At 40.1% G+C, this 14,524-nt stretch overlaps 1 protein-coding gene across 1 annotated transcript in view; it reads right to left on the minus strand.

Annotated features, from left to right (window-relative positions):
- Positions 1-98: 98 nt before the first annotated feature.
- LOC130207086 (collagen alpha-1(XVII) chain-like) overlaps positions 99-14,524 on the minus strand; it is a 29,032-nt gene continuing 14,606 nt past the window's right edge. Inside the window, exons 22-57 of the mRNA XM_056435514.1 lie at positions 14,353-14,415; positions 14,148-14,252; positions 13,798-13,842; positions 12,756-12,791; positions 12,576-12,620; positions 12,458-12,493; positions 12,335-12,370; positions 12,195-12,248; positions 11,378-11,413; positions 11,156-11,227; positions 11,017-11,043; positions 10,883-10,918; positions 10,723-10,758; positions 10,558-10,638; positions 10,413-10,448; positions 10,246-10,326; positions 8,835-8,906; positions 8,677-8,727; positions 8,504-8,563; positions 8,359-8,418; positions 7,935-7,961; positions 7,716-7,778; positions 7,486-7,572; positions 7,329-7,367; positions 6,589-6,705; positions 6,390-6,509; positions 6,146-6,268; positions 5,892-6,026; positions 5,241-5,351; positions 4,994-5,158; positions 3,541-3,684; positions 3,261-3,455; positions 1,789-1,956; positions 1,253-1,333; positions 1,069-1,152; positions 99-983 (exon numbers count right to left, since the gene is read on the minus strand). Coding sequence (XP_056291489.1) covers positions 934-983; positions 1,069-1,152; positions 1,253-1,333; positions 1,789-1,956; positions 3,261-3,455; positions 3,541-3,684; positions 4,994-5,158; positions 5,241-5,351; positions 5,892-6,026; positions 6,146-6,268; positions 6,390-6,509; positions 6,589-6,705; positions 7,329-7,367; positions 7,486-7,572; positions 7,716-7,778; positions 7,935-7,961; positions 8,359-8,418; positions 8,504-8,563; positions 8,677-8,727; positions 8,835-8,906; positions 10,246-10,326; positions 10,413-10,448; positions 10,558-10,638; positions 10,723-10,758; positions 10,883-10,918; positions 11,017-11,043; positions 11,156-11,227; positions 11,378-11,413; positions 12,195-12,248; positions 12,335-12,370; positions 12,458-12,493; positions 12,576-12,620; positions 12,756-12,791; positions 13,798-13,842; positions 14,148-14,252; positions 14,353-14,415 — 2,777 coding nt within the window. The 3' untranslated portion in view covers positions 99-933. The remainder of the gene's footprint in view (positions 984-1,068; positions 1,153-1,252; positions 1,334-1,788; positions 1,957-3,260; positions 3,456-3,540; positions 3,685-4,993; positions 5,159-5,240; positions 5,352-5,891; positions 6,027-6,145; positions 6,269-6,389; positions 6,510-6,588; positions 6,706-7,328; positions 7,368-7,485; positions 7,573-7,715; positions 7,779-7,934; positions 7,962-8,358; positions 8,419-8,503; positions 8,564-8,676; positions 8,728-8,834; positions 8,907-10,245; positions 10,327-10,412; positions 10,449-10,557; positions 10,639-10,722; positions 10,759-10,882; positions 10,919-11,016; positions 11,044-11,155; positions 11,228-11,377; positions 11,414-12,194; positions 12,249-12,334; positions 12,371-12,457; positions 12,494-12,575; positions 12,621-12,755; positions 12,792-13,797; positions 13,843-14,147; positions 14,253-14,352; positions 14,416-14,524) is intronic.

Consider the following 14,524-nt stretch of genomic DNA (forward strand, 5'->3'; position numbering starts at 1 on the left):
GAGTGAAGATCAAGACTCCCAAGTCCAAAAATACATTTATTTTTGTGTCTTTCAAATGTATTGATCAGATGTCAATAAGTTCATTATGTAAAACATGATCTGGGAACATTTTATAATTTAATCTTTTCAACACTTAATGGTATAAAGAAAATCGATCAATTTCAGTCATACAAAAATATACAATCCAATAATTTCTTAGTGATTATCTTTCTTTCAACCATGCGAACAATGATATTTATTTTACCAACAAACCTTTCAAGTAAATCATCAGTCTTCACTCCAGCAATATTTACTGTCCCCAAAGTCCCCTCCCTGCTGCACAAATGACCCTCACTCTGACTGGTAATGATGCATTCCTTTATATATTTAACAAATGTAAATTGTTTTGTAATGTGTGAATGGATAACTTACAGGCTGGAGGTTGGCTTCATTTATATTAATTAATTTGGCAATATTGAAGGCATTTATGAAACATTGAAGGGTTACCTCGATGCAACGTTCAACACTTGTATAATCCTCAAGACAATAGAATCCTCAAAAGACAATGAATAGAAAAAATAGGTACACCAGTAGATCAAGTTACACACGAGCAGTGGGAAAAGATGCAAAGTGCCATTATTACACTACTCGGCTACTTATTGCCTAAAAAGATATTCTCTTAAACAAAGCTGCCCGTGGAAAAGTTGATTGCGAGCTAAGAAAAGTAAACCTTATACACCCACATTTAAAAATACAGTCTATGACAAAGACACTGCCCAGCAGCTAAATCGAAGCCTCCACGAAGCAGTTTTAAAGAGCCGTATTGCGTCTTCGGCCATTTTTATTCTCTCAAATTGTCTTGTGATTTGTTTTTAACAGCCAGCAACAATAAAAAGCTACGGTTCAACACCAAAAAAAAACTAGAAATAAATCGGACTCGACCCAGTAGAATGTTTAGCCGACGGCGGCGTGGCGGCGATGGCGACGACCGACAATTTTCTCTTCTGGGAAGGAAGAAGAAATGCCGTTAGACATTTGAGACGCTGGACATTTTTTTGATGTGGTTTAACAATATTTGACTGAAGTTACCTGCGTCCCTCTTCTGTACTCTGTGTGGAATTTGGAGAGAGTAGGATCCGGGGATGCCCGGTAAACCTGGCCGCCCGGGATCGCCTGCAAGAAGAAGAAAAAAATGTCCGATTTGCTCGTCTCTGTCGCGCAAACAGAACTCTGGGAAATAAGTTTAGTTTCATGGAGCTCTGTTCGGACGTACCCTTTTCTCCTCTGGGTCCAGGATGCCCTTGGTCACCCCTTAGTCCGGGGGCTCCTAGAGGGCCGGGGGTGGTGCCGTACGCTGGGTGGGACGAAGGAGCGCAGAGTCAGTTGTGATGAAGCAACATTGCTTCACGACACTTACATGAGTCAGGGTTCGTACGGTCGTGGAAAACCTGGAAAAGTCATGGACTTTTATAATGGTCATTTCCAGGCCTGGAAAAGTCATGGAAAAAACTTAAATCATCAAAGTTTTGGAAAAGTCCTGGAAATTTGTTAAAATCACGTGTTCATTTACGCCGAGTTTGAAATAATTAATATATTTTTTAAAGAAAGACGCTCAAAATATAAGCCGGCGTACGCTCTCAATACGCAACATTTTCTACAGTTTTCATGTTTATACTGAGATTTCAGTTTGGTCATGGAAATTTGGTTTAAAGTCATGGAAAAGTCTTGGAAATCCATTGGTCAAAATGTGTCAGAACCCTGATGAGTCATACTCGTTGCGCTATGTCATCATCAACTCTGTATCCTCACTTCTGAAGAACTCCATGAGGTCGGCTGTGACGTTGCCGTAGGAACCGATGACGCGGCTCTGACCGGCGGGTCCGGCGGGGCCAGGTGGACCAGGGGGCCCTTGAACCGCTCTCACGCTCCCCCTCCAAGGAGCACCCTCAACCAGATAGCCCTGCAGCAGGCCTTGATCTAGAGGAGGGGCGGTACATCACAGGACTTAAGGGACACTCGTCTTCACTGTTGGCCAGAGGAGGAAGGTGTACTCTGACCCATCACTTGAATCAGAAGTCTGACTCCCTCAGACAAAATTGAGAGCGTCGGTCAATAATTTGAGCTCTGCTTTTAGCTGACATAAGTTAGATTTAGTGAAATGAGCAATAATTAGTTATGAGCAGTTCTAATGTTTGCACTTTACTCAAAGATGCACAGACGAGATGTCTTGAATACTAAATACAAATTCAAAAACATGATAACTCTCGGGCAAGTTCAGGAGTGTCTTTTTCTTTGATATATAAATCTATGGCCGTTAATTGGTGACATTGGACTTATTTTTCAAAAGGATCATTTATAAAACAATTCTTGAGGGTTATAAGTGTGATTGAAACGTATGCATATGGAATATGTATACAGGACTGTCTCAGAAAATTAGAATATTGTGATAAAGTTCTTTATTTTCTGTAATGCAATTAAAAAAACAAAAATGTAATGCATTCTGGATTCATTACAAATCAACTGAAATATTGCAAGCCTTTTATTCTTTTAATATTGCTGATTATGGCTTACAGCTTAAGAAAACTCAAATATCCTATTTCTAAATATTAGAATATCATGAAAAAGTATACTAGTAGGGTATTAAACAAATCACTTGAATCGTCTAATTAACTCGAAACACCTGGAAACACATTTTCAAATGTTTGATTTTGTTTTGCTGTTATAAATCTTTTTTTTTACTTGGTCTGAGGAAATATTCAAATTTTATGAGATAGGATTTTAGAGTTTTCTTAAGCTGTAAACCATAATCAGCAATATTAAAAGAATAAAAGGCTTGCAATATTTCAGTTGATTTGTAATGAATCCAGAATGCATGACATTTTTGTTTTTTTAATTGCATTACAGAAAATAAAGAACTTTATCACAATATTCTAATTTTCTGAGACAGTCCTGTATATATATATATCATTTTTTATTTTCTTTATTATTTTTCTTTATTTTATATAAATGTTCTGATTTATTCGATCATAATAATTAATATATACGCATTTTTTGCTTCTACCTATACCTTTTCTGTCTTTCTGGTTTATATATTATATAGAATAATATTGTATTGTATTGCAATGATTGACTGAATAAAATACACAACAACAACAAGATTTGAGATGACGACGCCCTCAGAATGTGCAACATCCCCGAAGCATTATGGGAACTGAATATTTCTTTCCATGCTGCACTATAAATAAAGGCGAGATGATAATAAGTGTTTGGGGTCGACTCACTCTTGATGTAGTCCGTAACCTTTATGGCGACGCTGTCGATATCCCTGCGCTCGGAGCCGAATTGAGAGTCACCCTGAGAGTAGCTCTGGCTCTGCGCGTGGCTCTGGATGTAACCCGACTCGCCGCGATCTCCCTTCTGACCCCTCGGTCCCGGAGGCCCCGGAGTTCCGACGATGGAGCGACGAACACCGTCACCTTGAAAGATAAAGTTCACCGTCGTAATCCGCCCTCTGCTCACGCGTCTTTGAACCTGTCTGCGTGGGAACGTTGAGGAGCTTACTGGTCAGGTACTCTTGAATTTCAGTGCGGATACTCTCCCGAGGGAAGTGTGCATTGTGGGAAAAGTGTGCGCTGCCTGTTGGACCCTGTGGCCCCTGTGGTCCCTGAGGACCAGGAGAGCCGGGAACACCTCTGAAACCAGCACCTGAGAAAGAGCCGAGTCAGCGTTATGGTCATTCTTATATGTGCAACCTCAATGATTGTAGACGACTAAATCAGGAATGTCAATCCACCACAAAGTTGACTGGACACATCTATAAGTTCATTTTACTCGTATGCTTGAATGCGGGGCTGCTGAGCTGTATTACATTCATTAAAGAGCAACTTAACACGTCGTTAAAACCAATTGTTTGCTGTCCTCCAGCGGTTCACCCCAGGGTGTCAGTGCAGCGTGACGTCACCGTTGGGTCAGGTTAAAGGTGCAACAGAGCACACTTCTCGTATGCTTATATTTATAAATGGATATTCAACATTTGAACCCACTGATGGGTTAAGAGGAAAGCGTGCAGATTGTTTGTAATGTTATATTCTGTATTTGTAATAGTTGATATTTCTCTTGGAATGTTCATGACTAAGAATAATGATGTGTAGAAAACTGTTGAAGAGGAAGATGAATGTAATGTTTTGTATGGATGGTATCTATTGGGATTTATTGGGCCCAATTCATTGTTTATAACACGCCGGAAATAGTCAAAAACACCAAATGAAAATGCATTTGCAAACACAAACATCCTGCCTTTGGTTATTGTTTACAATACATTTAAATTAATTATGTTATTGTCATATTTTCTTTTCTCTCAGTGTAATTGATGCTGTAATTTAAATTGAGGGAATGAATAATATATATATATATATATTATTCATACCCTCAATTTAAATTACAGCATAATACAGGGTAAGAATGTTTACATTATATGTATATATAATATATATATATATATATTATTCATACCCTCAATTTAAATTACAGCATAATACAGGGTTAGAATGTTTACATTATATGTATATATAATATATATATATATATATTATTCATACCCTCAATTTAAATTACAGCATAATACAGGGTAATAATGTTTACATTATATGTGTATATATATATATATATATCTATATTATTCATACCCTCAATTTAAATTACAGCATAATACAGGGTAATAATGTTTACATTATATGTATATATGTATATATATATATACATATAATGTAAACATTATTACCCTTTGGACTGTACTGTATACAGTGTAATAGCTTTAGTTGTAGGATGAGCGTAAATTAGTATACATTATTATTATTATTATTAATAAGTAAAACCCATTAGATGTAATGGATTCAACATGTTTTGGGTTTTCATCGTTGTATAATTCAACATCACCTCTAAATGACCTTGCTATGTGAATCTAAAGCTCGAGGTGTCGCCTCAGGACTTAAGCCATCGCTCGCGTGAGACTCACTCTGCAGGTAACGCTGAATCTCCTCCAAGCTGTAGCCGCGACCTTGCGACCCGAGCGAAGTGGAGACTCCTGACGGGCCCTGAGGACCAGGAGGGCCACTTTGCCCCGGAGGACCCGGAGGACCGTGTTGTACGGCGGAGTTGATCCAAGAGCGGAAGTCGGGGTCTAAGTAAAGGAAGATACGACGAGTTTAAAAGATGACTTTAACAAGATGGCGTTTGCCGATGAAAAATACACGATGACTTACTTCTCATCAGTGCGGAGTAGTCAATCGTAGCGGTAGTGTAGCCAGAACCCCCGGAACCAGAAGGCCCAGCAGGACCGGGTGGGCCGGGCAGACCTCTAGAAATCCCTTTGTCTGGAAATGCCAATAAAAGCCATTTGATTGATTGACCCGCTGACTAATAGATGAACCCTCCTGTTACCTTCAAATTTACTAACATCTTTTACCCTTGGGGGCAATTTGACCCCAGCAATTTAAACCTCCAGAAAATTCTTAGAATTTATATTGTTTCCCAAGTTTAAGTGTCAGGTACTTTGTGTTTGTTTGTTGACTACCTAAATATCCCTTTAAATAAATACAAAAGTTTATATTTCTTATATGTTTTACACAGTGAAAAACAGTCTGAGGTCAAATTGACCCCAAAGAACACCGATGCGTACAAGTTGTGTACAAGACATTGAAAACATATCATCACGTGTATTTTGTGTTTTCCCAGTTTTCCCCAATAAATTAGGAAAAGTCATGAAATACGAAGCAAAAAAAATGATGTCAATCATTTTTTTAGAGACGTCAAAAATTGAATTGGGTCAAATTGACCCCAAAGGTAACAGGAGGGTTAAGTGCAGGTATCACTTCCGGGGTTATTGTCTTTCCGTTAGTGCGACCTGTGCTTACCGTTCATGATTTTGAAGACGTAAGCGGATATCTCCTCGACGTTGTAACTGCTTGAACTTCCTCCTGATTGGCCCGGTGGTCCCTGTGATCCTGGTGGCCCTGGTGGTCCCAACAGATACCTCCTCACATCTTCTCCTAGACAACAGAGAGACATGGTTCAGCTGGAGATTCAGATTCAGAGACAGTTGAGTGCAGTGGGGAGAAAATGTGGATTTGATACCTCTCGACTCAGCTAAATTATATATTGTACTTACTCTGAAGCAAATTGATGAGACCGCTGACCGTCATGGCCGCAGAGCCAGAGCCATAACTAGGTCCAGGTGGGCCAGGTGGTCCTGGAGGACCCTGACCACCACTGCTGAGGCCTGAGCCAGAACCTGAAATTGCAGAACAGAGTTACTGGGGGCCCCTAATCTGCTGTAATTAGAGCCCCATATGTAAACATCCCTCCAAATGCCTTTTAAGTAACATACATCCTGTGGAGAAGGGCAGGCTTACGTTGTATATATGAAATGATACGAGTGGAGATGTCATCCATAGAGCCTGAAAAGGTTGCGGGAAGTCCCGGGGGCCCAGGTGGACCTGCAGGTCCGGGGATATTAGAGTGTCTGCTTCTACCTGCACAGAACCAATAACACCTGTGAAGTCCCCCCTGACAGCCGGGGAGCCTGGGACCTCGCTGCAGAAACACTCTTACTCAGATAGTCGTTGACGTATTGATGCATCTCACTGGATGAAGTGTGGGAGCCGGGCACGCCTGGAGGACCAGGAGGACCCGCGGGGCCGGGAGGGCCCGAGGAGACTGAGACGGAGCCTGAGGACAGAAAAAGAGAGTAAAAAACCCTGAAGGACATACACTACCGTTCAAAAGTTTGGGGTCATCCAGACAATTTTGTGTCTTCCATGAAAACTCACTTTTATTTGTCAAATGAATTGAAAATTGAATCGAAAATATAGTCAAGACATTGACAAGGTTAGAAATAATGATTAATATTTGAAGTATTAATTTTGTTCTTCAAACTTCAAGCTCAAAGGAAGGCCAGTTGTTTAGCTTATATCACCAGCATAACTGTTTTCAGCTGTGCTAACATAATTGCACAAGGGTTTTCTAATCAGATATTAGTCTTCTAAGGCGATTAGCAAACACAATGTACCATTAGAACACTGGAGTGATAGTTGATGGAAATGGGCCTCTATACACCTATGGAGATATTTCATTAGAAACCAGACGTTTCCACCTAGAATAGTCATTTACCACATTAACAATGTATAGTGTGTATTTTTGATTAATGTTATCTTTATTGAAAAAACAGTGCTTTTCTTTGAAAAATAAAGACATTCCTAAGTGACCCCAAACTTTTGAACGGTAGCGTATAAACAAATAAAGCCCCTGGGAACTATTCATGATGTCATTCATGCCACGATGAGTTCCTCTACCTCTTGAAGAGCCAGAACCACCAGGGGCCCCAGTGTCCCCTGAGAAAGAGAAACAACAAAAGCATTTATTGTTTTTCCGGCATGCGACGCACACTTTGCTCTGGAATACAGACGATAAAAACACGGACGGCATTCACAGGTTGTGATGTGCCGGTACCTTTAAAACCTTGTGGGCCAGGAAGTCCAGGATTTCCCGGTGGACCCGGCGGTCCAGGGACACTGTTTCTTCCTCCGTAAGACGACACTGTGACGAGGACATAAATCCACAGGTGTGCGTCACGCCGTGAAAGTTGAAAGTGTGGCTTTCTAATGTGAGTCTAATGGTGTGTGTGTGTGTGTGTGTGTGTGTGTGTGTGTGTGTGTGTGTGTGTGTGTTTGGATGCTGACCTCCTCTCTCGGTGCTTCCTGGTCTTCCGGGTGAACCCGGCACGCCCGCCTGGCCCGGTTCACCTGAGACACGCATGATGTTATTTCTTGTGAGGTTATTTATTTTGTATTCAAGCAAATTAATCCATGGGAAGTATTTGACCACAGTGAGGCTAACACCATCTGTGTTGTTACTTCACAGTCGGCAGTACTGTACAAGAAATAATGCGAGACGGTTACCTTGGTAACCTCTTGGTCCGAGAGTACCTAAAATGACGATGGAGATGTTACGATGATGGAGTGACTCACACTAAACGAGGATATGTTTCTTTAACCCTCCTGTTACCTTTAGGGTCAACTTGACCCCATTCAATGTTTAATGTCGGTGTTCTTTGGGGTCAATTTGACCCCAGGCTGTTTTTCAGTGTCAAACATATAAGAAATATCAACTTTTTTATATATTTAAAGGGCTATTTAGGTAGTCAACAAACAAACATATAGTACCTCACACTTAAACTTGGGAAACAATATTAATTCTAATAATTTTCTGGAGGTTTTAATTGCTGGGGTCAAATTGACCCCGAGGGTAAAATATGTTAGTAAATGTGAAGGTAACAGGAGGGTTAAATGAAGCTAACGGTATGAGGTCTGAACAGCTGATCACCTGCTGATCCTTTAGGCCCAAAAGGCCCCGGTGGTCCCGGTGGTCCAGTTTGGAAAGTTCCTGTAAGAAGAGCAGCGTTAAAAAAAACAGTTTCTGTTACTGCTAATGATGAGCGGAACCAACAAGTTTAGATGAAGCATCCCACCAGAGCTGGAGGCAAAGCCTGCGTCTCCCTTGTCTCCTTTCGGTCCTGATCTTCCATAACCTTAAAAAGAAACGAGAATAACGTTTGACATCAATAATGGATGAGATTCACGTCATGCCTCAGCGTCCATGTTTGAAACGGCGGATGATTTAATGAGCTTCTTAAATACTTGCCTGGAGGACCTGTGGGTCCAGCCGGTCCCGGTGGTCCTTGTCTTGAATCTCCTGATGAGAACACGGCGACAACGTCCAGAGCATCACAACACCGCCGCGGTCAGTCGGTCACTCGATCATTGACAATGCTGCAACAAAGCATGTGGTGTTTTATTTACCTGGACGTCCAGGTTGGCCCGGTGGGCCGGGTGGGCCCGGTTGTCCTGACCCTCCACTGGCACTGAACTGCCCTGAAGCAGAAACACACACACGGGCTTTAAGGAATGAACAGTTTTACTGTAGAGAGATACACACCTTGCCCGATGTAACTTCTGCTGAACAGCGCCCCCTGTGGCCACAGGTTACAACTACAGGAGAATCACGACTGCAGCATCGTAGTGCATTACATTACATTATATTATATTATATTACATTATATTATATTACATTACATTATATTATATTATATTACATTACATAACATTACATTATATTATATTATATTACATTACATTATATTATATTATATTACATTACATTATATTACATTATATTATATTACATTACATAACATTACATTATATTATATTATATTATATTAAATTACACAACATTATATTATATTATATTACATTATATTACATTACATGTCATTTAGCTGAGGCTCTTATGAACCAAAGAATCAATAGATTAATAAATAAAATAATCAGCAGATTAACCCACAATGAGAAATAATCAATCGTCAATGTTTAAAAGATGAGTTCTACTTCAACCAACTACAGAATTCAAATGATGCTTATTAAACGTTAATGTATGAGTAATAATAATCTTGGGATATATTGTAATATAACAATCAGAGTAATAATTTCCTCACACGTTTACATTTAGTTTTAATACTTTAAGTACTGATTACACTGAGATGCTTTTACTTAAGTGAGATTTTGAATGTATTTTTACAGCGTGATATTTTTTACTTTTACTGAAGTAAAGGATCTGAATACTTCCTCCCCCGGTGTGTAAGCTGCTGGTCCTACCAGACCAAGTGAAGCTGTAGCATCGCGACACCCGAGTGGAGCAAACTAGATTCACTTGTAAGAACAAGTTTGTGTTTTTTATTTTTCTCTAAAAAGTGACATAGTCGTCACTTTTTTTTTGTATCCAGCAGATAATGTGACACGACAGATGCGGCAGGTAATTTCCCACCTTTAGAGCAGAGGAGTCAAACTCATTTTCACCGCGGGCCACATCAGCGTCATGGCTCCTCTTAAAGGGCCGGTTGTAACTGAACACTGTATAAACTACTGCCCAACATATTGTGAAATAACGCTCTTTGCATTTGATTATTGTTTATTTGAGTGTAGAAATATTGAACATAAGAACATTTCTCGAACATTATAACATAAATCTATTTCATTTGAAACCTTCAAAATAAAAGCACAGGATATTTTTCTTAAATTTCTTCAAGAAAAGGTGATCGTGTGTCTTTCAAGCCATCAGGGGCCACATCAAATGATGTTGTCTGCCTTGTGTTGGACACCTGTGACTAAGAGGCTTCATGAAAACCATTAAAAAAATAAAAAAAGTACTCACTTGAGTTGAGAGTTTCCGATGTCCTCACTGTTATTCCGTCTTCTCCCTGCTCCCCCCTATACCCTCTGTCACCTTTAACACCTGTGAAAACAAACAATGCAGCATTCACGAGGCTACATGTCCGATCTAAAAAGCTTCCTTTACGAGACAAATCTGCAGTGACCTACCAGGTTGGCCAGGCCCACCAGCAGGGCCAACGGAACCTGAGGAGGTAAATCACAAAGTATTGTTACGACTGATGCTGTATGTCAGGGCTAAAATGCACAATGCCAACAAACAAAAAAACGGATTCCCAGCTGCCAAGAGTCACACCTGGTAATCCTGGAAGACCTGCAGAACCGGAAGGACCAGGAGGCCCGAGTGGTCCCGCGATGGCGTAAGTTGTGGAGCCACCTGGAAAATACAATAAAGTGATAGTTAGATATCCTCAATCATCAATAGTATGTTCAAATATAATCTGTCAGCATGATCCGTTACCTGCATTGGTGATTCTTCCTGGTTCACCTGCGTCACCTGAAACAGACAAAGAAACATGGAGCATCAGACGATGAAGAATTGATAGTATATGACGTATTTAGTCAGCAGGCCCTTTCTGCAGAAGACGTTGCAGCAGAGCGGGAGTTAACGGTAGATGTACCTTTAGCGCCGGGTCTTCCTGGGTTCCCTGGTATCCCTAAAATCAAGAAACAAGATCAGTTGAGTGTTGAGAGTATCAACATCACAGTGCCACATAATCAATAAGAAACTGAGGAATCGATCGTAGAGTCGTACCTGGTGGTCCTTGAAGCCTGTGGGTTCCTACAGGGAGGGACAGATGGTATGAATATATATGGTACCATATCATCTAGTAATGTATTGTTGATATAGCTGAAGACCCAGTTTCATGAGAGTGGCTTCTGGCTCAGTTTACCTGAAATTGCATCATCTCCAGGAGGCCCAGAAGGACCTCTGAGTCCAGGTGGCCCAGCAGATCCTTGGTCACCTGACGGTCAAAAATGACACTTTTGATTGATATTTTTAATTCTTTAAAATAAACTCTTTGTGCATATCAAAATGATGTTCAAACACACACTCATATATATATATATAAATATAAATATATATATATATGCTTGTATAATGACAAATGTACCTCTTGATCCTTTCAATCCATCAACTCCAGGGAACCCTGACAACATAAAAAGGAGAAAAAAACAATGATATTCAATGTCAATCTATTAGTTACCTTCATTTAGTTGTAACAGTGTCTTAAATTAAGATAATATAAGTTTGATATTATATAATTATGTTTACATTTAAATGTACACTTTGTATAATTCTTTGTATTGCCCCTGCACCTTTTTCTCAGGAAAAATAAAGTTGTATTTTATCTTTATTATTATTTGTATTTGTATTTTTATATTAACCCTTTATTTATGTATTATTATTATTTCATCTGTGTATCTATCTTTAGAGGAAGACTCCTCTCTGCTGCCCCTTGGATGATTATGTTATTTAATATTCTTGTAACTGCCACGTTGAAGTCGGTCTTGGTGTGTTCACAGGCCAATAATAAGTGAGCTATCAGGTTCACTAAATGTCTCTCAAATGTTTAAATAACTAATGAATAAAATGAAAAAAAGACTAAATGAGATTGATTACATCCCATTTTTCAATATTTTTGTAAGGGTGAATATTTTGTTACATTCATCATAATTAGGCCATATTAAAGAAATAGCTCAACATTTTGAGCAGTTTCTGGGCATCCAGCCAAGAAATAGTCGTCACGCAACCCAACATAAAAAAACTAATTGTCAGGTCGCCACATATGACGTGTTAATTGATGAACTTTAGAGGTGCTGGTGTGTCCCCATGCTTCTATTCTGTGTGCTAAGCTCAGCACAATTCTATATTTTGAGTGTCTGACAATTCATGATCATTATTGATTATCTGGAGCTCCTGTGACTCACCTATTGACCCTTTGGGTCCTGTCTCTCCTGCTGACCCTTGGAGACCTCGTTCACCTGAGGAGCAAGACACCTGTTGTCGAGAACTGCACAGAGAGTCTAACATGCTGATTCCACAGACTGATTCACAAAGGGATACCGACCTTTCACACCTCTGAGACCCGTGTCACCAGTGTCCCCTAAGACACACACAACCATTACAATACAGTTAGGAAAATGCACCGACCCAACAAGCGCTATGAAAAACTGATGTCGTTACAACACACCTTTAAGTCCTTGGATTCCAGGCAGCCCTCTGTCCCCTGAGAGACAAGAGGGACTGTGAGTAACATTATAGTGTGTCTAATGTAGTAGTGATGAGTGTACGAAGTCCTTGTGACCTACCGTTATGCCCAGGTGGTCCTGCCTCGCCACGGAAACCCTGAAGACCTAGTTGATGTTTCATAAAACATGTCAGATGTCAGGCGTAAATCAAGACGCTGCTAACACTAGTTTCATTTGGTCCATCAGATCAAACTCAGCCGGTGTTTCTGGAGGCTCTGTAATGCTCGACATGACACTGACCTGGTGCCCCAGAAGATCCATGAACTCCAGTCGCACCTTGAGATCAGAGATGAATAATTATTAGAAAGGAAAAGCAATGTTGAATGAGAACATTAATTACTTATGTGGAGCTAACATTGGAATAAAGGTTTTATAAATACCTAATTATCCTCAAAAATGCAAAGAAATCACTCCTTTTTTTAGACTTAAATAATTTGATGATATAGTTTTATTGTTCATGGTGTTGCCGTAAGAACTCCATCAACAATTTTTATATTTGAAATACTGTAGATAAAGATAGAAAACTAGAATTTATAAGTTGGGTCATTTTAATTCTTAATTGCTGTATGGGTCTAGTCTTGTTTACTTTTTAGCAAAAACAATATTTAGGCTTTATTCACCAGCCGGCTCTTTGTTGCCACCTGGTGCCGTTTGGCATTCATACACAATGAAGCAACAACAAAAGTTTTTTTAAGTAAAAACACACAATTGATTTAAAATAAAAATATATTTTTTTATGTAGAGAAAATCCCAACTTACTTGTTCCTATAACCACTAGACAATATATTTATATGTGGAAGTATAGTCATTCTATTTGCCATTCCTCAAATTGGTTAGTTTTTTTATTATTCATTATAATAAATTATTATTTATTATTATTATGTATTTATTATATTTAAAATGATGTTTCTACCTCTAAATTCTTTTTATATTTCATTTGTTTTCTATTGGCGTTTCACTGTATTCCAAAACTATTACGCAATATACCACACTGTGGGCGGCTGTGCCACAGAAGTATAGCGGGTCTTCCTCTTTTTGAAAGATCGGCGCCCCCCCGACTGACCAGTCAAAGGTCAAAGCGTCCTTGGGCAAGATTCTAAAGCCGGCATTTCTCTGGCTTTACCATCGGTGTGTGCGTGTGCATGAATGTGCATTCGTTTAAATCCTGATCAGCAGGATCATATGATTTCATTGAGAAAGGAAATAAAGCAAAGAAAAAAACAACATCACACACAATTAGATGTTCTTGTGAGTGAGAATGAAAACTGTTCAATGAGCTCACCTTTGGGTCCGGTCGGGCCGACAGACCCGGCCTCCCCGGCGGTACCTGCATGAAACAAACGTGACATTATCAAGAGAAGCTAGATGTGATTTTGTACATTACATGTCATTTAGCTGACGCTTTAATCCGAAGTGATTTACCGTTACTAATCCTGTTACATTCATACACCGTAGACGCAGCTACAGGGAGCAACTCAGGGTTAAGTGTCTTGCTCAAGGACACATCGACTAGGGCGGGGATCGAACCTCCAACCCCCTGATCGAAAGACGGACCCACGGACCCACAGTCGCCTGATTTGTAATCTCTAATACACACAAACGCTCTGGTGCTGCTGGGAATCTGAGCCTTACCTCTTTCACCTTTCGTTCCAAAGCCTGAAGGTCCGACCTCGCCTCTGGGGCCGGACGGGCCCTCGCGACCCCTGACGCCTGGAGCGCCATCCACCCCGTGATCACCTGATGAGACATCGTACACGCAGATTAAATGCCTCACTATTAATGAGCTCGGCAGCGTACTTGATGCATGATGTAGTTTTAACTGAAGCGTTTGCTGTACCGAGGTTCCCTTTCTGTCCTTTTGGACCTTCAGGGCCTGCATGTCCCATTCCACCCGGAGCACCTGAGGTCAAAGGTCAAAATCAGTCAAATTGCATTAGGATGTCGCGCGAAAAGTTCGAAGAAATAGCAAAATGCTGGTTGAGATTCAATGAAAAATATTAGTCATCATT

The sequence above is a fragment of the Pseudoliparis swirei genome, chromosome 17, assembly GCF_029220125.1.
Source record: "Pseudoliparis swirei isolate HS2019 ecotype Mariana Trench chromosome 17, NWPU_hadal_v1, whole genome shotgun sequence".
NCBI lineage: Eukaryota > Metazoa > Chordata > Actinopteri > Perciformes > Liparidae > Pseudoliparis > Pseudoliparis swirei.